Source organism: Leucoraja erinacea, chromosome 5, assembly GCF_028641065.1.
Source record: "Leucoraja erinacea ecotype New England chromosome 5, Leri_hhj_1, whole genome shotgun sequence".
Lineage (NCBI taxonomy): Eukaryota > Metazoa > Chordata > Chondrichthyes > Rajiformes > Rajidae > Leucoraja > Leucoraja erinaceus.
The window spans coordinates 47118972-47145854 of NC_073381.1; the positions used below are offsets into that span (position 1 = coordinate 47118972).

General features: G+C 42.2%; 1 protein-coding gene across 1 annotated transcript in view; it reads right to left on the minus strand.

Moving 5' to 3' along the window:
- The window catches only part of pinx1 (PIN2 (TERF1) interacting telomerase inhibitor 1), an 87500-nt gene that overhangs the window by 38712 nt on the left and 21905 nt on the right, over positions 1-26883 (minus strand). The window contains exons 5-6 of the mRNA XM_055635521.1: positions 14165-14257; positions 8889-8989 (exon numbers count right to left, since the gene is read on the minus strand). Of these exons, the coding sequence (XP_055491496.1) occupies positions 8889-8989; positions 14165-14257 (194 nt within the window). The remainder of the gene's footprint in view (positions 1-8888; positions 8990-14164; positions 14258-26883) is intronic.

A 26883-nucleotide genomic window follows, 5' to 3' on the forward strand; every position in this document is an offset into this window, starting at 1 on the left:
TCAGGTCGAGACCCTTCTTCAGACTGAACTGAATTCTCGTCAGTGAGAGTACTTGTGATTGTCTGAAGAAGAGTTTTGACCTGGAGGTGGAGAGGGAGGGGGAGATTGAGTTTAACCTGAGCAAGTGTGAGGTGTACTTTGGAAGGTTGAATGCAAGGAGAGAGTATACAGTTAATGGTAAGACCTTTAACAGCATTGATGTACAGAGGAATCTTGGATTCCAAGTTCATGGCGCACTAAAGATGGCAGCACAAGTAGATAGAATGGTAAAGGCAGTGTATAGTATGATTGGCTTCATCGATAAAGTTGAGGGGAGACGATTGAGGTATGTAAAATTATGAGAGGCATAAATAGGGTAGATCGTCAGAATATTTTTTCCAGGGTGGAAATGTTGAACACTGGAGAGCACTGCTATAATGTGAGAGGGGGAAAGTTTAATGGAGTGGTGTAAGTTTTTTTTTACAGTGGTGAGGGACTAGAAACATTGAACAGCAATGTTTTTTTATATTTCTTTAATGCAGCTCCAGTACAAAACTAGATGAAAAATGGCTATTGCTCCCTAGAGTTGAGGGCAGAGCAGGGAGTGTGATTAGCAGAGGAATATACATCTTCATTTCATAAAAATCAGGGCAATTAATATAGTTAATAATCAGCCAGTTATAATATGTTAAATTAATGGAAAAAATGATTTAAAATTCTATAACCATGGCTGTTGTATTTGTGCATTAGAGAAGTCAAATTCAGATGTATTTTTATTAAGCAGAATGTTCTGATATTTTGCTTATTGTATTCCATTGATTTTCCTTTTCCCAAAGAAACTATAAATCATTGTCCAGGGTAATAATTTCTCACACAATAAATAGGAAGCTAGCATGACATAAGAATGCACAGCTGAATTCCACACATTTGGAGGTCTTGTATAGAAATTATAAATAAAAACATGAGACTTCATAATCACAACTTAATGCTTCCTTCTTTCCTTTTGTTTCAGTTAGATGTGTTATTGAATTTGAAAATCCCTGCAAGGATATCACATACAATTTAAAGGGGATGTCTATTTTAAAAATGGGTAAATTCATTCATCAAATATTTGCAATTTGCTTCAATAACAATGGCCAAAGTGGATATTTCCTGCAGCCCAATGCTTAAATACCTTACTGCAATTCTTCACATCATTTCACATTGACTGCACAATCAAAATGAAAAGTCACATAAACCCAAATTATTATTTTTTTGCTTAAATGCGCAATATAAGATACTTTTTTTAATTTCAGCTACACTCAGGCAAAAGTAGAAGGGTCCAAAATACCCTACATGCTCCTGATTAGAGAAGAGAGGAAAAAAACCACTTAAACAGGCATCATTGTGAAGCTAAGCCTGTTAGGCTGAAGGCTAACTGACAGATGCAAATTTAGTCAATTAGCAATAGTGGTCAGTACCACATTTTACTATGGACTAGACCTCTGACGGATCTTCTGCTGGTGCTCGCAGGTATCGCACCCGCCAAGCTTCGCAGAGAGTACTTCACCCACAGGCTGGTGTGCAAGGCCCCATCGGATGCCAATCATCTTTTGCACCACCTTGCCCAGGACTCAAAGCAACTGGGACCACCACGCCTGTGATCTCAACTTTAACAATCTTGCCTCATAACTGAAAAACTTCCATGGTAGTATTTAAGCAAAACTATTCCAAGGCTTTTTGATGAAGTCTGATACCCAGAAATTGTGCACGGTTCTCCATTTGCTTAACTAGTGATTTGCAACGGTTCAACCTGGTTCCCGTTTTTGGATTTGCTACTCTTATTTACAAGACATTCCACATGCTTTCTGAACTACCAATATCTTCAAGGATTTATGGATGTTTATTTGAGATTTCCCTTTTGCTGTATCCCCACCTTAAAATTAGTACTATTTATCTTTTAATGCCGCTTCATGTTTCCCTTTTGAAGTCCATTAGTTTAGTTTAGAGATACAGTGTGGAAACAGGCCCACTGAGTTAACGCCGATCAGCAATCGCCAATAATAATAATAGACACAAAAAGCTAGAGTAACTCAGTGGGACAGGCAGCATCTCTGGAGAGAAGGAATGGGTGACGTTTCGGGTTGAGACCCTTCTTCAGACTGAAGAGTTACTCCAGCTTTATGTGCCTATCTTCGGTTTAAACCAGCATCTGTGGATACAATAGGTGAGGTTGGAGGAGGTGCATGTGAAACTCTGCCTCATCTGGAAAGACTGCTTGGATGGAGTCAAGGAGGGAGGTAAAGCGACAAGTGGAGCATTTTCTGCGGTTGCAAGGGAAAGTACCAGGTGAGGGGGTGGTTTGAGTGGGAAGGAACAAATTGACCAGTGAGTTACGGTGGGAGCGGTCTCTGCAGAAAGCCGAAAGGGGAGGAGATGGGAAGATGTGGCCATTGGTGGGATCCCGTTGGAGGTGGCGAAAATGTTGGAGGATTATCTGTTGCATGTGACGGCTGGTGGAGTGGAAGGTGAGGACAAGGGGGACTCTGTCCTTGTTACGAGTGGGGGATAGGGAGTGAGAGCGGAGCTACGGGATATAGAGGAGACCCTGGTGAGAGCCTCATATAGTCGAAGAGGGGAACCTTGAAGAATTAGGACATCGCCGATGCCCAGGTTTGGAACACCTCATCCTGGGTGCAGATGCGGCGTAGACGGAGGAATTCGGAGTAAGGGATAGAATCTTTACAGACAACAGGGTGGGAAGAAGTGTAGTCCAGATAGCCATGGGAGTCAGTGGGTTTGTAGTAGATGTCGGTCAGTAGTCCGTTTATGTAAGTTGCATGAAAATTACTTGCATGATAAACTGTTAAAGCAGAACTGTGAGAACAGATATGGGCAGCAACAAGGCAACAACAATTGTATTCTGAGACTTATCATTGGTAAATCCGGATAACAAGGACATCTATGTCAGATTCGTATTCATTGACCACAGCACTGCCTTCAATACCATAATCTCAACCAAACCCATAGTTGGTTGAGATTATGTGAGGCTGGGAAAGCACATCTCGAAACCGCAAATGCTCAGCATAGGAGCACCGCAAGGCTGCGTACTCTCTCCTCTCCTCTACTCTCTCTACACCAACGACTGCACCTCCACAGACACCTCTGTCAAGCTTCTCAAGTTTGTGGACGATACAACCCTGATTGGGCTGATCCAGGATGGGGCGGAATCTGCCTACAGACAGGAAGTGTCACAGCTGGCGTCCTGGTGCCGTAGCAACAACCTATAGCTCAATGCTCTTAAGACAGTGGAATTGATTATAGACTTTAGGAGAGCTCCCCTTCCCCTCACCCCACTCACCATCAACAACACCACAGTCACATCTGTGGAGTCTTTTAAGTTCCTGGGAACTATCATCTCCAAGGACCTTAAGTGGGGAGCAACCATCGACTCCACAGTCAAAAAGGCACAACAGAGGATGTACTTCCTACGGCAGCTGAGGAAGCACAATCTGCCACAGGCAATGATGGTCCAATTCTACACGGCCATCGTAGAGTCTGTTCTCACCTTCTCCATCATGATCTGGTTTGGCTCAGCCACCAAGCACGACACCTGGAGGCTGCAGCGAATCGTCCGATCAGCAGAGAAGGTTATTGGCTGCAACCTTCCCTCCATTGATGAACCTGATGCAAGGGCCAGGAAGCGAGCAGGCAAGATTATCTCTGACCCCTCTCACCCTGGCCACAAACTCTTTGAATCACTTCCCTCTGGAAGGCGACTCCGGATTGTCAAAGCTGCCACAGCCAGACATAAAAACAGTTTTTATTCACGAGTAATTGCTCTACTCAACAGTCAAAAATTTGTAGCCTCCCTTTGATCTAGTATTTTGTTGGTTCACATGCTTGATCAATGGTGTTTTATCATTAATGTTTTATTATTATTAATGTTTAGTGTTTTCTGAGTCATTTGTAACTAGAATAGAATAGAATGCATTTATTGTCATTCAAACCTAGGTTTGAACGAAATATAATTTCTAGTTTTTTACATTACAAAACAATCCAAGACCCACACTTAACACAGTTTACATAAACCTCCATCACAGTGAGTCTCCAACATCTCCTCACTGTGATGGAAGGCAAAGTCTTTGTCTCTTCCCTTTGTTCCTTCTCCCGTGGTCCAGCAGTCCAGCTGCAGTGTCGAGGCGAACTGGGGCTCCGATGTTAAAGCCCCTGGCGGGCGATGGTAAGTCCTGAGGCCGTTTAAGCCACGCCGGGCGATGTTAGGCCCCGGCTCCATGTCCTTAAACCCGCGATTCCAGCGGGAGAGGTCGCCGTTACGGAGCTCGGAAAAGCGGTCTCCCTCCAGGGACTTGGAGCTCCCGATGTTCCCGTCCACCGGGTCTGCGGCCGGTGCCTCCGAACTCCAAAGTCGGGTCGCAGCCGCACACCACCACAGCTCTTCCCGCTCCGAGGTTGGCCAGCTCCGCGATGTCAGTTCCGCTGGCTCTGCAACTGGAGCCCCCAGGTTAGTCCCGGCCGGAGGTCGCCGCCGGCTCCACTATGTTAGGCCCAACGACATCCGAGACCCGACAGGGAATAGTCGGGTCCCCGCACAGGGAAGAGATTTAAACGGTTTTCCCCACAGCCCCCCCCACCACCCCCTACATATACACAGCTAAAAAAAAACTAAAAAAAACTCAAGACATACATTTAACAAGACAAAAATAAAAAAAGACAGACGACTGTAGTCGAGCCACTGCCGTTAGGCGCCGCCACTCCCTCACTGACACTGTATGTCATGTTGTTACTTGTGGGTGGAGCACCAAGGCAAATTCCTTGTATGTGAATATTTGGCCAATAAACCTACTTATTTGCTTACTTATAAAAATCTGTTCTGGACAAAGCACATTGAAGCACACCAACGCCTCTATATCCTCAGACATAAAAGGAACTTTGACATGTCTTCAACAGCTCTTACTTTTACAGATGCACTATAGAAAGCATATTTTTGAATTACATCACAACTTGGTTTGTAAATAGCTCTGCCCAAGACCACAAGAAATTGCAGAGTTGTGGATGTAGCCGAGTCCCATCACACATACAAGTCTCCCCAGAAGCAACTTCAACAACACTTCACGCTGCATCAGGAGAACAGCCTATATAATCAAGGATATACCATCTATATAATCAGTCTGAAGGATCTCGACCCGAAATGTCACCCATTCTTTCTCTCCAGAGATGCTGCCTGGCACGCTGAGTTACTTCAGCATTTTGTGTCTACCTTATATAATCAAGGACCTCTTTCAACACGGTCATTCCCTCCTCCCCTCTCTTGTTGGACTACAAAAGCTTGAAAGCATGTACGACCACACTCCAGAACTGCTTCTTCCCCTCTGTAATGAGACCACTAAACAGTTCTCTCATAAGGTAAGAGGGTAGTCCTAATCTTCCAACCCACTTTCATTGTGGATGCTGGACATTTCTCTGTCACTTTACACTACAATGTTTTAAAACGATATTGCACGCTCTGGTAGTTATTATTGCGCTACCTATTGAATTTGTATATAAATTGATTGTAAAGTATGATTAACTGGATAACACACAATGTTTCTACTGTATGTCGATACACATGGCAATAATAAACCAATACCACATTTATCTTTTGATATTCCTTGAAAAACTGTTTGCTATTGAACATGGACACATTTGCACTAAGTTGTATTGTCTTCACAAATGAACAGCATGCCTTTTTGCAGGCTCATGAAAGATGAGATGCTCATGGGTCAAAGCTTGAGCACCTATAATATCTACATTACTACCTATCAAACTACGTTAAAGGGAGAAATACCCAAACCAAAAATGTTAACACACATTAAGGATGGCACGGTGGCATAGTGATAGAGCTACTGCCTTACAGCACCAGAGATCCGGGTTCGATCCTGACTACAGGTGCTTGTCTGTACGGAGGTTGTATGCTCTCCCTGCTTGTAGATTCATTGGCTTGGTATAAATGTAAATTATCCCTAGTGTGTGTAGGATAGTGTTAGTTTGTGGGATCACTGGTCGGTGCGGTATCGGTGGACCATAGGGCCCGTTTCCGCGCTGTATCTCCAAATTAAACTCATGCTTTTTTTATATCTTATGTAAACAAAATTTGATTGCGTGTTAAATCTCCTTTTCATTATTACAGATTTATAAAGGTTCTTGATTAGTAAGGGTGTCAGAGGTTATGGGGAGAAGGCAGGAAAATGGGGTTGAGAGTGAAAGATAATCAGCCATGATTGAATGGCAGAGTCGACTCAATGGGCTGAATGGCCTAATTCTGCTCCTATGACTATGAACACAAATAAATACTGTGGAGAACAAAATAATATAGAAATACATAATAGATGAATAAACATAAAACCTTCCGTTTCAATGTTCTTTACTCCTGAAAGAGCTCCTCTGCGATAATGTGATTTTACTTGGTTAGTGTCAGGAAAAGCATCAACAGATTTCAATGCAAACCTTGTATATATTTAATAAAAACAATTCATTCAGCTGATTAGAACTAACATACTACTTTATCACTCATACACTATACAACTGGATTTAAGTGCTTGAGATTATTAGATTGCACTCCTGACAGTGTTTCATTTCAACAACAAATATGCCATGCCAGCAAAATCAAGCGGACCACAAAGGAATTACAGTCCAGTTGCTTGTTTTTATTTCTAAAAACAACCTGTCTCAGCTGAGAGTTCAACGTCAGTTGTATTATTCCAAAATGGCATATAGCTCAGAGCAATAAGATGCACTGGACATCACAGGCGAACAGTTTGAATTAAATGAACTCAGTGCGCCTAAATCTGAGAAGTGAAGCCATTCCCAGACTTGATCCTTTTTCAGGGACATATTGTTTAGCTGTAAAGCTTATGACTGGTCTTTGCCAAACTATATATTACTATCTCCAGCGATAATGCTACATCAGGAAACACAGCTATAACAGGAAGGAAATGGTGCCTGAAGTAAATGGGGGAAAAACCTATGGGCTTCAGGATTTTCAGTTTGATAGAAAGCAATGGAAGCTATACTTGGTAGTTTCTCATTTTACACAAACCTGCGAGCCGCAAAGTAAAAAGAAAAATTGGAAATATACACATAGATCCAGGCGATATGCATCTCAGAAGGTGCAACTGTAATTTCACCAGTATTTTCAAACACTATCAACTTTCAAAAAATTGTAGGTTTCCAAAAATCTGTGTTAGTTTACAAACCATATTTAAATGTCAAAGGTCCCATTTGTCTTTAACACAAATGAAAATAAGGTTGCTTAGATGAGCACCTGTGGTGAATATTGACTATCCAAGCCCAAAAGGCTTATTACTGACCGTAGTTTTCTAACACAGCAGCAGAAGCTGACCGAGGTTCAAGATTCAATATCATTATTTCAGATAAGCCTTTGACAAGTACACTTTTTCCATCATGACATTGTCAAGAGGAACATTGGGAAACAACGGATTACATGCAGGTGTAGAAAAATAATAGAAATGTTAGAAGGCAGTGAGGATGAGTTAGGATTTGTGGAGAAAAGTCGCAGAATGCATTCTTCAGCTTCTTTCATCGGCAGACGACTTATTCATCTGCAACTCATTGGTAAGTTTTTTCTCTTATTGTACCTGTGTTTTGGAAATCCTTTGAAAATTATATCCTCTGTAGACGTGCTTCATTTAATAACATAATTGTATATAAAGTGCTTTGTTAGCTGGAAATATCTCCTCCTTGCTTGCGAGACAATAGGTGCAGGAGTAGGGATTCGGCCCCTCGAGCCAGCACCGCCATTCACTGTGATCATGGCTGATCATCCACAATCAGTACCCCGTTCCTGCCTTCTGCCCATATCCCCTGACTCCGCTATCTACAAGAGCTTTATCTATTTCTCTCTAGAAAACATCCAGATAATTGGCCTCCACTGGTTTCTGAGGCAGAGAATTCCACAGATTCACAATCCTGTGTGAAAAGGTTTTTCCTCATCTCCTTTCTAAATGGCTTACCCCTTATTCTTAAACTGTGGCCCCTGGTTCTGGACTCCCCCAACATCAGGAACATGTTTCCTGCCTCTAGGGTGTCCAACCCCTTAATAATCCTATATGTTTCAATAAGATCCCCTCTCATCCTAAATTCCAGAGTATACAAGCTCAGTCGCTCCATTCTATCAACATATGACAGTCCCGCCACCCTGAGAATTAAGCTTGTGAACCTACGCTGCACTCCCTCAATAGCAAGAATGTCCTTCCTCAAATTTGGAGACCAAAACTGTACACAATACTCCAGGTGTGCAGTGAAATGAAAAGTGGCAATGCTTATGGACTTTGTGCAAAAAACAAACAAACAACAAACTACAACAGAATGGAACAAAACCACATATTATTTTACATATTACATAATGTGGGAGGAAGGAAAAAGGAACTGGAACAGTCCGTTGCAGGAGTGGAAGGGCTCTCCCATGATCTAATTGGCTCTGGAGTTACACCTACTGATGTATAAATCCTGCAGAGGGGCGAGTGAAGTTCCCATAGTGTGTTCGGACGAACGCACTACTCTCTGCAGAGCCTTCTTGTCCTGGGCAGAGCAATTCCCAAACCAAATCATGATATTTCCGGACAAGTCTGCATCTTAACTATGTTCAATGATAAATAATTTATCTTCCAAGCTTCTTTAACTATTCTTTTTACTCATAAATGTTATATAATCTTCACTTCCCCTCTTTCACCCATATGCACACCATAACTGATTTTACTCCACAATATGCATTTTAAGTCAGGAATGAACTCTTGGCTAAATGACTGCAACATATTTTTCAAAAAAGTGATGGAAAATGGAAATAAACAATTCTACCATTTTTATTTTAGTAAAATGGTAGAATCAATAAACATACATAAATTCCTTACCTCTATATCTTTTTCATCATCATTGGATACTTTAATTTGTTTGATGCGTTTTCCAAACACACAGGCAAGATCAGTTGCACTTCGAGAAGAGAGGTCCTTTCCTATCATTCAATTGCAAACAAAAGTGGTAATTAGAAATTATACAGAAATTGGTCAAACTCAATTGAATTTACCAGATCTCCACCAAATCAGAAAGGCCAAAATCACCTTATTTGACCACAATCATAGATTAATATAATATGTGGGTTGCACCTGGCAACAACATTTCTAGCTCCAAAAATAATCATTTCTACAAATTAAATATTTGGAAGTGTCCTGATCCAAGTTCTCGATGCGAAGCATCATCTATCCTTTTGCCTCCACAGATGCTGCCTAACCCTCCAAGTTATTCCTGTAGTTTTTTTGTTTGTTAATGATCAAGGGATATTTGTATCATAGCAACGGTGTACAACAAAACCAAAAATTTACAATTTAAGGAGCTCATCGAGACATCGAAAAGTGATAAAATAAGTAACAACGCAAAATAAAGTTACAATTGTATTGTTGACCTTCCAATACTATTACATATGATGGTCACCTAAAATGTTTTCACAACCTATCAAACAAAAGAAGCCCGATGGTGTTGTGGGAAATTTAACAAAAGCTAACATTTCCTTTTGTTTCCAGACAAAAGCTGGGAAGCTGCTTTATCCTCAAACAATGTACAAAACTTAGGGACTTGAACACAAAGGAATAAATGAAATCCTTTGAGCATTTTCTACAAAGGTTCAAAATGGGTTCAGAATTCCCACTTCTTAAGATTTAATCGTCCACTGGAAGTATTATCTTTATAGGAAACACTGTCACATGGGAGTAAGCAGCTCAGCGTATTTATTTATTTCCCCCCCATCATGGATTTATAACTTAATAAATTTTATTGAGCAATCAAAAAATGGGTCCAGATTATGTTGCCAGATCCAAGCTCTTTTTTTCCAAATGTACATATCAAAACAGAACATTTGAGTATCATACAAACAATATGGGCGGGCATGTTTGTAAAAACATATAAATAAATAAATAAATAAATAAATAGATGAATAAATAGATGGAGACGCACACACACATATATATATCTCAATGATGGGGGTGGGAGTAAATAATACAACAGGTCTCTGTTCAGCTTTTCCTACATACGATCCTCAAAAGTATGGGTCTTTCAGGTGTATGGCGCATCGACAACCCTGCTGGTAGACTACTCTTTTTACTCCTCAGTACATAACTCATACAGTAGAATCGATTACTTCCTGGTAGATATTAAATTAATACCCTTTACAACAAATGTTAAATATCACAATATTGGGATCTCAGATCACAGTCCTCTCACTTTTCGCTGTACTTGGAGAACATGACCTCATCATATAGAGCCTGGTGACTGAACTCGCAGCTACTAACTGAAAAAGAGTTTTGTGAATATTAAAAAACCCAAATTAATATTTATTTTGAAACAAATTATATCCCAGAAACCACCCCTGCCACATTGTGGGAGGCCTTTAAAGCCTATTTGAGGGGATGTGTAATCGAAATTGCAAGAAAAAATCCAATAAAAATAGAAGAATTAGAAAAACAAATCTAACAATCGGACAAGGATAACGCACTTTCTCCCTCCCCGATTTACATAGGAAAATAGCAAATTTAAGATATCAATATAATCAATAGCAAAAATAAGCAAGGCGTTTTTATACACCAATCAAAAACACTTTGAATTCGGAGACAGACCGCACAAATTATTGGCACGACAGCTAAGAAAAATGGTGACTGATCGAACAATACATAAAATTAAGAGTAACAATGGAACAGCGCTCAGTGTTTTTGAAATAGCACTGTTTCACCATAGATCCGCCCTTGCCACGAGTACACTGCAATTACGTACTACCTATGTTGTGGCGAGGCTTAAAAGTTGTAACATTTTGTAAAGAGGCAACAACATCACTAGCTGAATGTTGCCCTCTGAAAAATATATTTACATTATTTGCTTAGGACATGAGCAACATGGATTATGCCACATTTAATGTCAATTCTTGTTTTCCTCAAGGAGATGCTAACCTTCTCTTTAAGTTATTATAATTTAAAGGCATTATGTGTCAAATAACGATCATAGAAAATACAAATTTTCTTCCCAACAGATTAGTGAACCAGCTATTTTAGTTAAAAACAAAAATGCAAGTCCTAATCTTTTTTCCCTTGCTGCCAATTCACAATTAGATTTCTTAATACTTAAGTCATAGCTTGACAGAATGAAACATGAACTCATGACTGAACAAGGGTCTCTACCTGAACGTCACCCATTCCTTCTCTCCAAAAATGCTGCCTGTCCCGCTGAGGTACTCCAGCTTTTTGTGTCTATCTTCAGTTTAAACCAGCATCTGCAGTTCCTTCTTACACGCCTTCAGGTTTTTGGTCCAATATCATAAGAACTATCCTGAACTCTTCATATGTAATATATATCAAACAGAACTCGGAGTCGCTTAGTTAGTAATTTATCCATAATTCTTATCATGTAGGACTGTCAAGGATTGAATCTAATAATATTTTTAAACCATTATGAATCAATTAAAAAAAACTAATTCAAAAAGGATATGTGCCAGTCTAGTGATTTCCTCTACGATAAGGAGATAAACAAAGATAGCTAAGACTGGAGGACGGTAGGTGGCGCAGTGGTAGAGTTGCTGCTTTACAGCACCAGACTCGGGTTCAATCCTGACTACGGTTGCTTGTCTGTACAGAGTTTGTACATTCTCCCCTTGACCTGTGTGGGTTTTCTCCAGGATCTCCAGTTTCCTTCCACACTCCAAAGACGTACAGGTTTGTAGGCTAATTAGCTTGGTATAATTGTAAATGTCTCTAGTGTGTGTAGGATAGTGTTAGTGTGCAGGGATCGCTGGTTGGCACGGACTCAGTGGGCTGAATGGCCTGTTTCCGCACTAAACTAAGCATGACAATAAAACTAACCAATTGCTTCCTTCCAATCAGGATCCACTTCCAAAATCATCTTTGGACAGAACAGAGGGATAAAAAAGCATAGCCAATTTGAAGAGTCTAATGAGACTCAGCCCTTTCAAACTAAAGAACAATGGAGGCTGGTAAACTAAATTGATTTTGCCCATGACTACAATACGTAAAACATGAAACTAAAAATGAATTGTGGTCTTCGTTCAGACCAATTGCAAAAATGCACTATGGGCACCATAAGCTTTAATTGGAGTTAACATTGGACCTATTAAATAAATGCCTTCACACTCTAATAACACGATCAAGAGTAACTAGCAGAACAATGTGATCGAACAGGCTGCAGCAATGTTCATCTAAATCCAACTGGTGCAAAATTGAGGGAAACTAATGACACATCAATCTACCTATAATTTCCTAACAAACCATAGGCAACCTCTAGCTTAAAGTTAATATTTCTATAGCTGACTACTTAATTGTTGAGGAGATTCCCTTGAGGGGAAATTGGAAATATGGATCCCCATCGGCACAGCAGTGCTATGGAGCTTTGACTTATTAGTTTGATTGAATTAATTATTTGATTTTCCTTGTTGAGATTACAGCTGAGCACAAAATAGCAACCCAGACCGCAGATGGTGTAAAATGATCTATCTCTCTCAAAAATGGAGTAGCAATTTATTTTGAGAATATATCACCGTTCTCTTGTCAAACTATATATTTATGAAATACACTGTGTGGTTATTTTTAACATGTCCATCTTCTTCTTTCTGCAAATTAAACAAACTAAAAACTAAACAAAGAAAATCAATTGTTTGAGAAAACATATCTTTAGCAGAAATGCTTGTAGTGCTCTATATTTCTAGGAAAACTACAGCCAAATTACAACATATCTTAAAAGGGCAATTTACGTACAATTTGTTTATGTTTGTTCGGCCGAGTCCATGCGCCTGCAAGCAAGGTATTTTATAGTACAGGTGCACAACCTTTTATCCGAAAGCCTTGGGACCAGACACTTCTCGGATTTCGGAATTTTTCGGATTTCCGAATAGAAGATTTTTAGCGTAGATTAGGTAGGTAGCGCGGGCAGCTTGAAAAGTCTGGAGCGGCTGCCTCCTCCCCGGAGACCGGGGAATCATTGTAAATCATTGCTTAAATGTTAGTCAGTTAGTTTGGAGGGATTTTATGTGGTGGGGGGAGGGTAAAGGGGGAAACTTTAATTCTTAGTCCCCTACCTGGTCGGAGAGGTGGGGAGCGGGCAATGCCTTACCGGGTCAACGTGCAGTAAGCTCCGGAGCGCTGTGGCCGCTGACTCCCAACATCGCGGAGCTGGGGCTGCGGGCGGCGCCAGTTGGAGCTCCGACCCCAGCAACTCCACCCCTGGCTGCGCGGCGCTCCAAATCCAGTGCCGCCCGCGGCCGGACGCCCGCAGCCCCAGCTCCGCGATGTTGGGAGTCGGCGGCGTCGCAGCGCTGGGATACCAGCGGGGAGCGGGCAATGCCTTACCGGGTCGACGTGCGATAAGCTCCGGAGCGCTGTGGCCGCCGACTCACAACATCGCGGAGCTGGGGCTGCGGGCGTCCGGCATCGGGCGGCGCTGGATTTGGAGTGCCGCACAGCCAGGGGTAGAGTTGCCGGGGTTGGAGATACAACCGGTGCCGCCCGCGGCCGGACGCCCGCAGCCCCAGCTCCGCGATGTTGGGAGTCGGCGGCCACAGCGCTCCGGAGCTTACTGCACGGCGACCCAGTAAGGCATTGCCCGCTCCCCGCCTCTCCGACCAGGTCAGGGACTAAGAATTAAAGTTTCCCCCTTCACCACCCCTCCCCTCTCACATAAAAGCCCTCCAACCTAACTGACTAACATTTAAGCAATGATGTACAGATGCTTAAGTGTCTCCCCGGTCTCCGGGGAGGAGGCAGCCGCTACAGTAGTACAGACCTGGGTTGACCGTGGGTCGTTTCGGGTCAAGTTTGGCGCCAAACGCGAGCTTTGGTGTGCAGATGACATCCTGGAAAAAATGTCCGGTTTTCGCAGCTTTTCGGTTTCCGGAACTCCGGATAAAAGATTGTGCACCTGTACCTGTACATCACTGTACTTGAGCACATGACAATAAATTTGAACTTGGTACTTCTTTGAAATCATAGGTGATGCTCCAAGACACATGTAAAATATCCATTGGTTAGAAAATTATCAGTAATAATTAAGATATCAAAGTTTAATAGAGAATGTTGAAAATTAAGTATTAATAGGATAATTAATAGGAATAACAGGATACAAAGTGCTATGCTCTCACCTTTGGTGTATTTATGATAGTGGACTCGTTTCTTGGAAGACTTTGATTTCTCTTCAAGGCTGAATAATGCCTTATCCCCAGTTGCTGTCGAGTCTGTAAAAACAGAAGCTCATAACATTTAGTTTGGAATTAAACGATCGCTGGATTTAATTGAAACAACAATTGTTGTAATATAAAGCTGTGCGGCCAAGTTTTGTCAGAGCATTTCAGTATTCTAATACCTGAAAATCAGTAATTTGCTGAGGAAATCAGTATTTTTATGTGGTGCCATTTTGCTGAAAAAAATATTTGTTTTTAATGTGTGGTCATACCCATGTAAGAGTATAAGAATGCATAACTTTGCTACCAATTGACATGTCTTCTAAGCACCTTACTTGACAATGCATTCATTGCCATCTCTTTGTATTCTGCTGTTTGATCGGTTGCTTCCTGCTTTTAGTACCAGATCATGCAGAAGCCATTTTGCATTTTTAATCCCCATTCTTTCTAATCTTGTCGCATCTGATGCCTCAACTTGCAGCAACTTCGCATCCACCACGCCACATGGTACGTAACGTGCGCGAGCGCCCATGAAGCCCCGAGCAAAGATCAAAGCCACAGTAGGTCATGGGTAATTTTTCGCGCCATCTTAATGTGCCTTGATTACTGTCAAGGCTTCCACATCTACAGCTCACTGACTGAATGATACAGATGTCCTGACTGAAAATCACACCCTTCCGATCAATTATTTTAAGATAAAATAGAACATGCCAGAGAACATGTTACTTTTTGCTGCGCCCATTTTCAAAATATTCATTTATGGGCAGAAATTGCTTTTAAAACACTCGCTCCCTCCATCTCTCTTTCCCTCCCACCCTCCCTCATCCTTCCTTTTTTTTCTCCCTCCCTCCCTTATTCCCTCCCTCCCTCTCGCCTTCTCTCCCTCCCTTTCCCTCTGTCCCTCCTCTCTCCGTCCTCTCCCTCTCTCCCTCTACCCCTCCCACTCTCCCTCTCTGCCCTTGAGCCCACCCACCATAGCGCTATGTTTAAAGCCCATAGCACTCCAGCCGGTAGCGCTACATTCCGCAGTTTTGGGGACAGAGCCTTCTCCAGGGCAGCTCCCAGGCTCTGGAACTCCCTCCCCCAAATGATCCGCAATTCCGTGTCCCTCACCATCTTCCAGTCCCGCTTCAAGACCCATCTCTTCACCTCTGCCTATCCTTAGCCCCACGTCCCCCTCCCTTTTCATCTGTGCTTGAATTGCCTCATATTGTGTTTTGAATTGAATTCTGTCTTTAATTTGTGTACTGGTCATGTCTTTACTATTTATTTCATTCCGCTTACATTTTTCCTCTACTTGCAAAATTTTTGTAAGGTTTCCTTGAGACTCTTGAAAGGCGCCCATAAATAAAATGTATTATTATTATTATTATTCCCATAGCGCTGTAGCTGACAGCTCTTCGTTTAAATTCCAAAGCGTTAAATTGAGAGCGCTCTGTTTAAACCTGGAGCGGGACAGCGGGACTTTTATTTACATGTAAATCTGAACTGATGTTTCATCGGGTCAGAGTTGGAAACAGGAGCTATTGAAAACACACACCCATAAACACTATGGATAATTTTGTAAACGACATCTGCGCCACCGCATTTATGAACGTATCATACAATAAAGCTGATATAAGGTACGTAGGGTGGGTATCGATTAATTCTAGACAGATTTAAAAAATAATCTAACCACATTAATTCACTCGGGGTGTATTATGATGTGCTCTATTGTATGAAGTGTACAGCAAAACCTGCACTTCCAGAGTGGTCTATCGTGTTGTTTCTTCAGCGGACCACGGATTTATTTTAAGAGTAAAACATATAGTGCTGGAGAACTCAGCAGGTCAGGTTGGATTTATGGAGGGTCCAAAGAAAGGTCTTAAACCAAAACGTCACCTATTCCTTCTCTCCAGAGATGCTGCCTGACCCGCTGAGTTACTCCAGCATTTTGTGTCTATCTATGGAGGGAATGGCTAGGCGACTTTTAGGGTCGGGTCCTTTCTTCAGACATTTTTTAAGTGGTTGGGAAAGATCAAAAATTAAAGTATTTAAATATGTTGTTACGAATATAACTAGTGTGGAGAAAATTCCATGAGCCATAATTGGCACATACATACCCAAAAGTAGATATGTAGAAAGTTACAGTGTGTAAAAAAACTAGATAATACGAGCTTTGTAGTTTCCTTGTGATTTTCAGTCAGGACGTTTGTATCATTCAGTCAGTGAGCTGTAGATGTGGACGCCATTTAGCAGCGGTGTCGAGTTAGTCATACTTTGTTTTTACCCCGCAGACGATGCTTACTCTCAAATCGCCATACCTTACCCCTATTAGCCCTCTACATAAACACAAATTGTCAATGCCTCTTCAAGGTCTACTAAATCACCCGTAGCTTCAGTTGCAGGTACAGCTGAAGGGATTTGGTGCTCGGAACAATGACCACATTAGAAGATCTTGAAATCATATCTGAAACCATATCTGAGCATCCTGAAATCATACCTCATGAGCACGAGTCAAGTAGTGAAAGATAGCCGGTCGACGCCATGAATTTATATGTATTTTAAAAATCCGATACCCGTTTAAATCTTTCAAAAGCTATAAACACAACGTGATAAATAACACTAAATAAAACTGAAGCAAATAAAGGCAAACAGAACAAACTGTACCTGCACACCAAGAAGAAACCCGTACTCACGGTCCGGAGCTCTTAATCAGTGAGTTTTAAGAAATTCTCCCGTAAATTTTATTTAAAGGAATGTGGCGTCAGTAATACTTGAAGGTCAAAACACAATTATATTTACTGAAGAATGAATATCGATGTATTGGTGACGCATTGTATAACTACTTGTTAACTACTGGCAGTTAAAAAGTGCTAACAATGGTCGTTAACATATCATTTTCGTCTCAGAGGAATCAAGTGATGACTCCAATCTTTCTGCAGTACTCATTAAAACCCGAGCTTTTTAAATGTAAAATTCCAAGACGATAGCGGTGAATCATTGTTACGATTATCTATGATCGTTTCTTTTTAATCCCTATTTAACAACGCAAAATCGTATTTCCGTATTCTAATCGCATTTCCATACGAAATACGAAAAATCCGTACTACTTAGCAGCTATGATAAAGAAAAAGCTCTTAGATTTCTAATTTGTGAAATTTTATCCCACTATTTGTGGTGGGAAATTACTGGGGAGGATTCTGAGGGATGAAATATACCAATGCATTTATACCAAGACAGAGGATGATTAGCATCACTACGCAGTTTTGTGCGCAGAAGATAGTCTCACAAATTAATTGAGTTTTTTTAATCAAAAAGGTTGATGACAATGGGGCAGTTGATGTAATCTAAACGGACTTCAGCGAGGCCTTTGAAAAGGGTCCACCTGGTAAGCTGCTCTGGAAGGATAGATTACATGGGATCCAGGGAGAAATAGCTAACCAAATACAGAATTGGCTTCATGACAGGAAGCAGAAGATGATCATGGCCTTTTTTTTGGACTCGAGATGAGACAGTGAAGATGGTTATCAAGAATTACTGCAGGATCTTGATTAGATGGACAAGTGGGCCATGGAATGGGAAATGGAATTTAATTCATGCAAGTGTGAAGTGTTGCATTTTGAGAAGTCAAACCATGACAAGGTCCTCACTGTGAATGGCAGGGACCAGCAGTCGCCGAAAAAGTCGCGTAAGTGGGACAGGCCCTTTAGACTGTGTTAGTGTGTGCAGTGCACCTTTAATGGTCCTCCTGACCTAACAACTTCACATCACTTTCAACATGGATTAGTGATGTGAATACAATATTTAGTTCGACTTCAATTTCCATCATGAAAATTGAAGTCAAACTAAATGGTGCATTCACATTACTATGATCGCTTTCAGACCGAAAAAGGTGAATTTATTATGGGGAACAAGGAAATGGCAGATGAGTTGAACAGGTACTTTAGATCCGTCTTCACTAAGGAGGACACAAACATTCTTCCTGATATAGTAGTGGCCAGAGGATCAGGGGTGAGGGAGGAACTGAAGGAAATCCACATTAGGCAGGAAATGGTGTTGGGTACACTGATGGGACTAAAGGCTGATAAATCCCCAGGGCCTGATTGTCTGCATCCCAGGGTACTTAAGGAAGGGGCTCTAGAAATCGTGGATACATTGGTGATAATTTCCCAATGTTCTATAGACTCAGGATCAGTTCCTGTGGATTGGAGGGTAGCTAATGTTATCCCACTTTTTAAGAAAGGCGGGAGAGAGAAAACAGGGAATTATAGACCAGTTAGCCTGACATCGATGGAGGGGAAGATGCTGGAGTCAATTATAAAAGATGAAATAGTCGAACATTTGGATAGCAGTAACAGGATCGGTCCGAGTCAGCATGGATTTACGAAGGGGAAATCATACCTGACTAATCTTCTGGGATTTTTTGAGGATGTAACTAGGAAAATGGACAGGGAGAGCCAGTGGATGTAGTGTACCTGGACTTTCAGAAAGCATTTCATAAGGTGCCACATAGGAGATGCTTATCAAATGCTTTCTGAAAGCTCTCTCTCTCTCCCCCCCCTCCTCTCCCCTCCCCTCCCTCCTCTCCTCTCCCCTCCCCTCCCTCCCTCCTCTCCCCCCCTCCCCCCCCTCCCCCTCCTCCCTCCCTCCCCCCCCCCCCCCCCCTCCCTCCCCCCCCCTCCCTCTCTCTCTCTCCCCCCCCCTCCGTCCCTCCACCCCCTCCCCGCCTGCTCTTGCCAGCACAGTAGCGATGAGCGCAATTACTATTTTATGATGAAATTGGTGGCTTACATCAAGATTACATTTGATCACATAAACAAGGAAGTACAACATGCCTACATTAATTATTGAAAAATCAGCCTATTTGTCCGCTATGCAAAATATTTATTGCACCAGTACCAATCTATTTCGTAACTTTAGAAAATCCCCAGTGATTTAGAAATGTATTATGAAATCCTCCCAAAATAATAACTAATGTATAATGAAGTATTGATTTTCCAGAGTACAATTTTAATAAACCGCTCATATGCCAGATAATCGGTAGAGAAAATGTGAAATCCACCTTTCAACAGTTTGCAAATATTTTCCACTGGCTGTAGTTAGAAAAAACATGGTGTAATCAGGGCTCTCGCTTAACTTTTTTTTAAAATATGTTTTATTTATTTATTATTTATTTTTATGGTGCTTGACTGTAAGGAAAATCCATTTTGTTGTCTCTTATGAGATAATGACAATAAATTGAATACAATACAATACCAAAATAAATGACAGTTTAGGTGGTTATTTAAGACGGCTTGCATGACACGTGCGATAATGTGTTCGGACGAAGTGCGTAGTTATCAGTCAGAATTATGGTCAATGAAGCATTCACATATTATTTCTGCTTCAAATAAAGTCACAAACTAAACATATTCACCAATCAAGACATGATATATACCACAATGACATGCAGCAAAATTACAATACAATATCTCATCTCCTTTTACACGTTGCAATGAATGCAATTTCTATTATTTCTTTCCACTTCCAAACAAAATTCAGGTTGGATTATTCAGGTATGATCAACCTCAGTGAGATCAAGTGCAGGCTTGGCGATCGCTTCGCACAACACCTACACTTAGTTTGCAATAACTAACCTGATCTCCTGGTGGCTCAGCACCAACTCCCCCTCCCATTCCGAATCCAACCTTTCTGTCCTGGGCCTCCTCCATGGCCAGAGTGACGCCCACGGCAAATTGGAGGACCAGCACCTCATATTTTGCTTGGGTAGTTTACACCCCAGCGGTATGAACATTGGCTTCTCCAATTTCAGGTCGTCTTTGCTTTCTCCCTCCTTCCCCTCTCATTCCCAGCTCTCCCACAGCCTACTGTCTCCTCCTCTTCCTTTCATTTTTCCCGATCCCCCCCCCCCCCCCCCCCCCCCCCCCCCCCCCCCCCATCAGTCTGAAGAAGGGTCTCAACCCTAAACGTTGCCTATTCCTTCGTTCCATAGATGCTGCCTCACCCGCTGATTTTCTCCAGCTTTGTCTACCAACGGGATCCCACCACTGGCCACATCTTCCCATCTCCTCCCGTCTGCTTTCCGCAGAGACCGCTCCTTCCGTAACTCCCTGGTCAATTCGTCCCTTCCCACCCAAACCACCCCCTCTCCTGGCGCTTTCCCTTGCAACCGCAGGAAGTGCTACACTTCAGTATTCAGTATTTACTTTAATGTCATTTTAACTGAGTACTTACATACACAGATTAAACGAAAAAAATGTTTATCGATCAGTTACCATCAGTGCGGTTTATAAAAACAAAATAAATACATATAGCTTCAAAAACATTTTTTAATTACCATATCTAAAAATAAGCCTAAAAATTGAAATAAAAACAGACACTCAGACCGAACAGTGGCTTTACTTTGACAGGTGCCTAGCTGTCAAAGTATTGTCGCTTTACCTCCCCCCTTCACTCCATTCAAGGACCCAAGCAGTCTTTCCAGGTGCGGCAGAGGTTCAAGTGCACCTCCTCTAACCTCATCTATTGCATCTGCTGCTCTAGGTGTCAACTGCTCTACATCGGTGAGACCAATACCTCCGCTCAATTCGCAATAATCAACCTGATCTCCCGATGGCTCAGCACTTCAACTCCCCCTCCCATTCAGAATCAGACTTTTCTGTCCTGGGCCTCCTACATGGCCAGAGTGAGTCCCACCGTATATTGGAGGAGCAGCACCTCATATTTTGCTTGGGCAGTTTACACCCCAGCGGTATGAAAATTGACCTCCAATTCCAGGTAGTCCCTGCTTTCCTCTTCTGCTTCCCAGCTCTCCATTAGCCCACTGTCTCCGCCTCTTCCTTTCTTCTTCCCACCCCCTACACCCTCAAATCAATTTGAAGAAGGGTCTCGACCCAAAACGTCGCCTATTTTCTTTGCTCCATAGATGCTGCCTCACCCACTGAGTTTCTCCAGCATTTTTGTCTCCCCATTCACACAAGTTCTGTTATCCCACTTTCCTCACCCACTCCCTACAAAGGGGAAATTTTACAGACAAGTTAACCTACAGAGCCAATGCATCTTTGGGATGTGGGAGGAAACCTACATGCTTGCAGGCAGAATGTGCAAATTCAACACAGTGCCCGAGGACAGGATCGAACACAGATCCCTGGCGTGCGAGGCAGCAAGTCCACCAGCTGTGCCACTATATTTTATTTTCCAACACACACAAAATTATACGTTGATAACTTTGGTTACTAAAAAAAAAGAAACTATCCATTTTCAGTCTTAAATCTCTAAGTTGTGCTATGCCCTCCTTACAGCTACTGTATGTTTTAATTCAGTTCATGACTATGGGACAGTGCATTGGCCATAAAGTTGCTGCCTAAAATTGCCAGAGACCCGGAATTGATCCTGAGTATGGGTGCCATCTGTATAGAGTTTGCTCCTTTCCCCTTTGATTGCATGGGTTTTCTCCAGGTGCTCTTGTTCCCTTCCACATTACAAAGGTGTGCAGGAACCTTTTTCAGACCCAACCCAAAACGTAATATTTTCCTTTTGTCCAGAGATTCTGTCTGACTTGTTGAGTTACTCCAGCTTTTTGTGTCTATCTTCAGGTTAAACCAGCATCTGCAGTTCTTGCCTACACACACGATACTATACGATAGAACTTTATTAAACCCAGGAGGGAGATTGTGTGTGTGTGTGTGTGTGTGTGTGTGTGTGTGTGTGTGTGTGTGTGTGTGTGTGTGTGTGTGTGTGTGTGTGTGTGTGTGTGTGTGTGTGTGTGTGTGTGTGTGTGTGTGTGTGTGTATATAGTTATATATTCATATATAAATATACAGTTTTGTTTTCTCGTTTATAACATTGTTTACAGAGTACTATGTTTACATATTCTGTTGTGCCGCTGCCAGAGGAGGTAGTTGAGGCTGAGACTATCCCAATGTTTAAGAAACAGTTAGACAGGTACATGAATAGGACAGGTTTGGAGGGATATGGGCCAAGCGCAGGCAGGTGGGACTAGTATAGCTGGGACATATTGCCCGGTGTGTGCAAGGTGCGCCGAAGGGCCTGTTTCCACACAGTATCACTCTATGACTATCTGACAAAAGACCTAACCATTCGTCCACTCAAAGATAGGCACAAAATGCTGGAGTAATTCAGGACAGGCAGCATCTCTGGAGAGAAGGAAGGAAGGATGTTTCGGGTCAAGACCATTCTTCCATTATCCGTTTCCATTTGATGTACAACCTGTCCGACTAGCCAACAAATTGTCTTCAATTCTATGAATTTCAACTGTTTCAATCAAGTCTCTGAATGGTATTTAAATAAAAGCTTTCAGGAGATCCATATTAGTAACAATTTGATATCACTCGAGTGAAATTTCCAGAAATTCAACCAGATCCATCCGACATGAGCTAATATTTTGAATCTTTGTTGGCTTTCCTCAATTAGCTGAAATTTTAAAGAGTCATCATTATTCTTAGTCTTTAATGATTTTATTTTTTTCTTAAAAACAGTCAATAATTCAACAGTGCCTTGATCATCTTTCTGTAAGCTAAACTCACTTATAGAAATTAAAAATTAATATTCTCAAACTGGATTAACCCTCAGGTTCATCTTTTGGCTCAGGACAGCTGGGTAGCCAACAGCTCCCTTCACGTCTGGATGATGAGGGAGACAGTAGAACCTGTCCATAAATTAACACTCTCTGGGTGAAAACGTCTTTTCTCACTGCAGTCCTAAATGACCTCCCCTTTATTCTAAGACTGTGGCCCCTGGTTTTGGACTCGCCCAACATTGGGAACATTTTTCCTGCATTTAGCTTGTCCAGTCCTTTTATAATTTTATATGTTTCTATAAGATCCCCACCTCATCCTTCTAAATTCCAGTGACTACAAGCCCAGTCTTTTCAATCTGTCCTCATATGACAGTCTCGCCATCCAGGGATCAATCTCGTGAACCTATGCTGCACTGCCTCAATCACAAGGAGACCAAAACTGTACACAATACTCCAGATGTAGTCTCACCAAAGCCATATACAACTGCAGAAGAACCTCTTTACTCCTATACTGAAATACTCTTGTTATGAAGGCCAACATTCCATTAGCTTTCTTCACTGCCTGCTGTACCTGTAAGCCAACTTTCAGTGACTGGAGTACAAGGATGCCCAGGTCTCACTGAACCTCCCCCTTACCCACCCTAACCCCATTGAGATAATAATCTGCCCCCTTGTTTTTGCCGCCAAAGTGGATAACCTCACATTTATCTATATTATACTGCATCTGCCACGCATCTGCCCACTCACTCAACCTGTCCAGGTCACACTGCAACCTCCTAACATCCCCTTCACAGTTCACACTGCCACCCAGCTTTGTGTCATCCGCAAACTTGCTAGTATTGCTCCTAATTCCCTCTTCCAAATCATTAATATATATGAAATACTAAACTAAAAATTGGACCTTTTAGAGGAATTAAAGTTCTCCTTAATGTGGAATAATAGTTTTTTGTATCACTTTATTTGAATAAAAATAATAATAATATCTTTTATTGTCATTGCACATAAGCGCAACGAGATTTGGTTTTGCAGCTTCCAGCCGATGTCATAACATAAATAACTAATAAAATTTAGATTTATAGATACCACGAGAACATGGTTTGTAAAAAGAACAGTAAAATAGTCAAAACAGTTCTAACAGACTAAAGTGCAGATGTGTCTGTGCGACGTGACCATCCGAGGGAGACAGTCCAGGGGGGGTGGGGGGCACTCAGCAGGGCCGGTTCAGAGCCGCTATAGCTCTGGGAATGAAGCTGTTCCTGAGTCTGGAGGTACGGGTGTAGAAGGCCTTGTAACATTTGCCGGAGGGAAGCAGTTCGAACAGTCCATTACAAGGGTGTGAGGAGTCTTTATGGATGCTGACGGCCTTCCTGAGGCACCGTGTGTGGTAGATGCCCTCCAAGGCTGGTAGCTCTGTCCCAATGATCCTCTGCGCTCAGTGGGTGACGCGCTGAAGAGCTCTCCTCTCCGCCTCTATGCAGCTGAGATACCACACAGAGATGCCATACGTTAATATGCTCTCTGTGGTGCAGCGGTAGAAGGTTGTCAGCAGTTGTTGGGGCAGACCAGCCTTTTTTAATGTCCTCAAGAAGAACAGTCGTTGCTGTGCCTTCTTGTCCAGCGCAGCGGTGCTGGTGGACCATGTGAGGTCCTCTGAAATGTGAGTGCCCAGAAACATAAAGATGGACACTCTCTCCACACTGTCCCCGTAGATGGAGATTGGGGCGTATTCTCCATTATGTGACCTCCTGAAGTCAATAATCAGCTCCTTGGTCTTGGAGGTGTTCAGTGACAAGTTGATACGTGCACACCAGTCCGCCAGGTTCTGCACCTCCACTCTGTATTTTGTTTCATCACCATTGGTGATCAGCCCAATCACTGTTGTATCGTCTGCAAACTTCACGATGGTCTTGGTGTCGAATGCAGGAACACAGTCGTGTGTGAAGAGGGAGTAGAGCATGGGGCTTAGTACACAGCTCAGGGTGATAGTGGAGGACAGGTGCGGGCCCAGTCTCACTACCTGCGGTCGCTCCGACAGAAAATTCAGGATCCAATCGCATATCGGCGAGCTGAGGCCTAGCTGGTGGAGTTTGGTGGTAAGCTTGGTGGGGATGGCCGTATTGAATGCAGAGCTATAGTCTATGAAGAGCATCCTCACGTACGTGTCCTGTCTATCCAGGTGAGTCAGGACAGTGTGAAGAGCCAGAGAGATGGCATCCTCTGTTGATCTATTTGCTCTGTATGCAAAATAGAGTCCAATGAAGCAGGGATGCTGGATTTGATGTGGGAGAGGACCAGCCTTTCGAAGCACTTCATTGGTATTAGGGTTAGGGCAACCGGGTGGTAGTCATTCAGTTTGGGACTTTAGAATGTGTACATTTTGTTCAACTTTCATCATATACAATTTTTTCTCCAGAAGCAAGTTGTATTAAAATTACCAAGGAAGCACTGCGATATATTAACCTTTGGGAGAGCAAGCAGCAAGGAAACATTTGGAGAATAATATTTTTGGTAAGTACCTCAATGAAGGCAAAGAAATCTAAATAGATTAGACACAAATTAAAACATGCTAAAATTATATCTGATTCAAGTTTGCACAACAGGACAAAGTACAGTAACTAAGAGTGTACAAATGACATCCAATTGCACTCAGAGGTAAAGTTGCAATACACGGACTGCATGCAGCAACGTTTCTCTCACAATCCTGCATTCTCCTTACTCAAACTTTCTGGAAGTTTTAATCATTGAAAGCATTAAATATAGACAACAGTACCCTCTAGTGACAAATACAATATTCCAATCCAACATGACTGTCACAACCACATACATTTATCTGAAGAAAAAGCAATCAAAGCTTTGTGCATTCTTTTCAACAAATTTAGTTTCAGAGATACCGCGTGGAAACAGGCCCTTCGGCCTAGCGGATCTGTGCCAACCAGCAATCACCCCACATGCTAACTACAAACTAGGGCCAATTTACAAAAGCCAATTAACCTACAAACATGCATGTCTTTGAAATGTGGAAGGAAACTGGAGAATACCCACAGTCACTGAGAGAATGTACAAACTCCGTACAGACAGCACCCATAGTCAAGATTGAACCCGGGTCTCTGGCACTGTAAGACAGCATCTCTACTGCTGTGCCAGTGAACATTTTGTGAACATTAAATTATTTCACATCACTATGAAACGGCCTTCCGAAATGTTACTGAGAGAATGTATGCTGAAGCAGAAAAGATATCCTGGTTGAAAAACAGCGTCCAGAGTATATTGTCCTCCAATAAAAGAATACGAATGGAAGGTAGAAGGATCAGTGCTGAATACGACACAAAACACAAGAATCATATAACATGGAACACAACAAATTCCAACAATTTCATCATAAAAGAGGATTTCTCTGCAAGATTATAAATCAACTGCTTTTCCACAAAATTGTATTCATTAACTAATTGATGCACCATTACAGATACAATTCAAAATGAAATTGAACACAATTGCACAACAGATGAATCAGAAAAGACAAGATACTTGATCATATTCCATGGAAGTAAACATGTCATACAATAACATAAAGTAACACCATCATTTATAAATTAAATTGAATTATAATTTTATCAGAATATTATAGGCGATCATTAGCACAAATTCTGTAATTAACATGGCTGTCCGAAGGGGGGGTGCGTTGGGTGCAGTCGCACCCCCCTTTTTTGCAGAATAAAAACAAATCCCGAGAAAAAAAAAATTCAGCCTGCGGGATGATTTGAAAAAAATATTTGCGACCTGCGCAGCTGGGGGAAGCTGGTGACGCGGTAGCGACTTAAAATGACTGTCTCTCAAGTCTCTCCGCGCGCGTGCGCAGTGGGAGATATTACACGCCGCCATTTTTAATGCATCGCATCGACGCCCCGGGCCTAGTTTGGGTGAGTGGGAACATGAAATATTGCGTTGCAGGAGGGGTAAGCTGTCTGTTTTTTTTATCAGGGGTGTTCAAATCCGACCCGCGGGATGATTTGAGAAAAAAAGGAGTGCCCGCTTCTCCGTGCCCGGGGCTGCGGTATCTCCCAGCACGGTGCATCGCCTCCTCCGCGGCATCGAAGCCTCGCCGCCGGTCAACCTGGCGGCCATGGAGTGGGTCGCCGGGCGGGAAGGACTGACTCTGAAC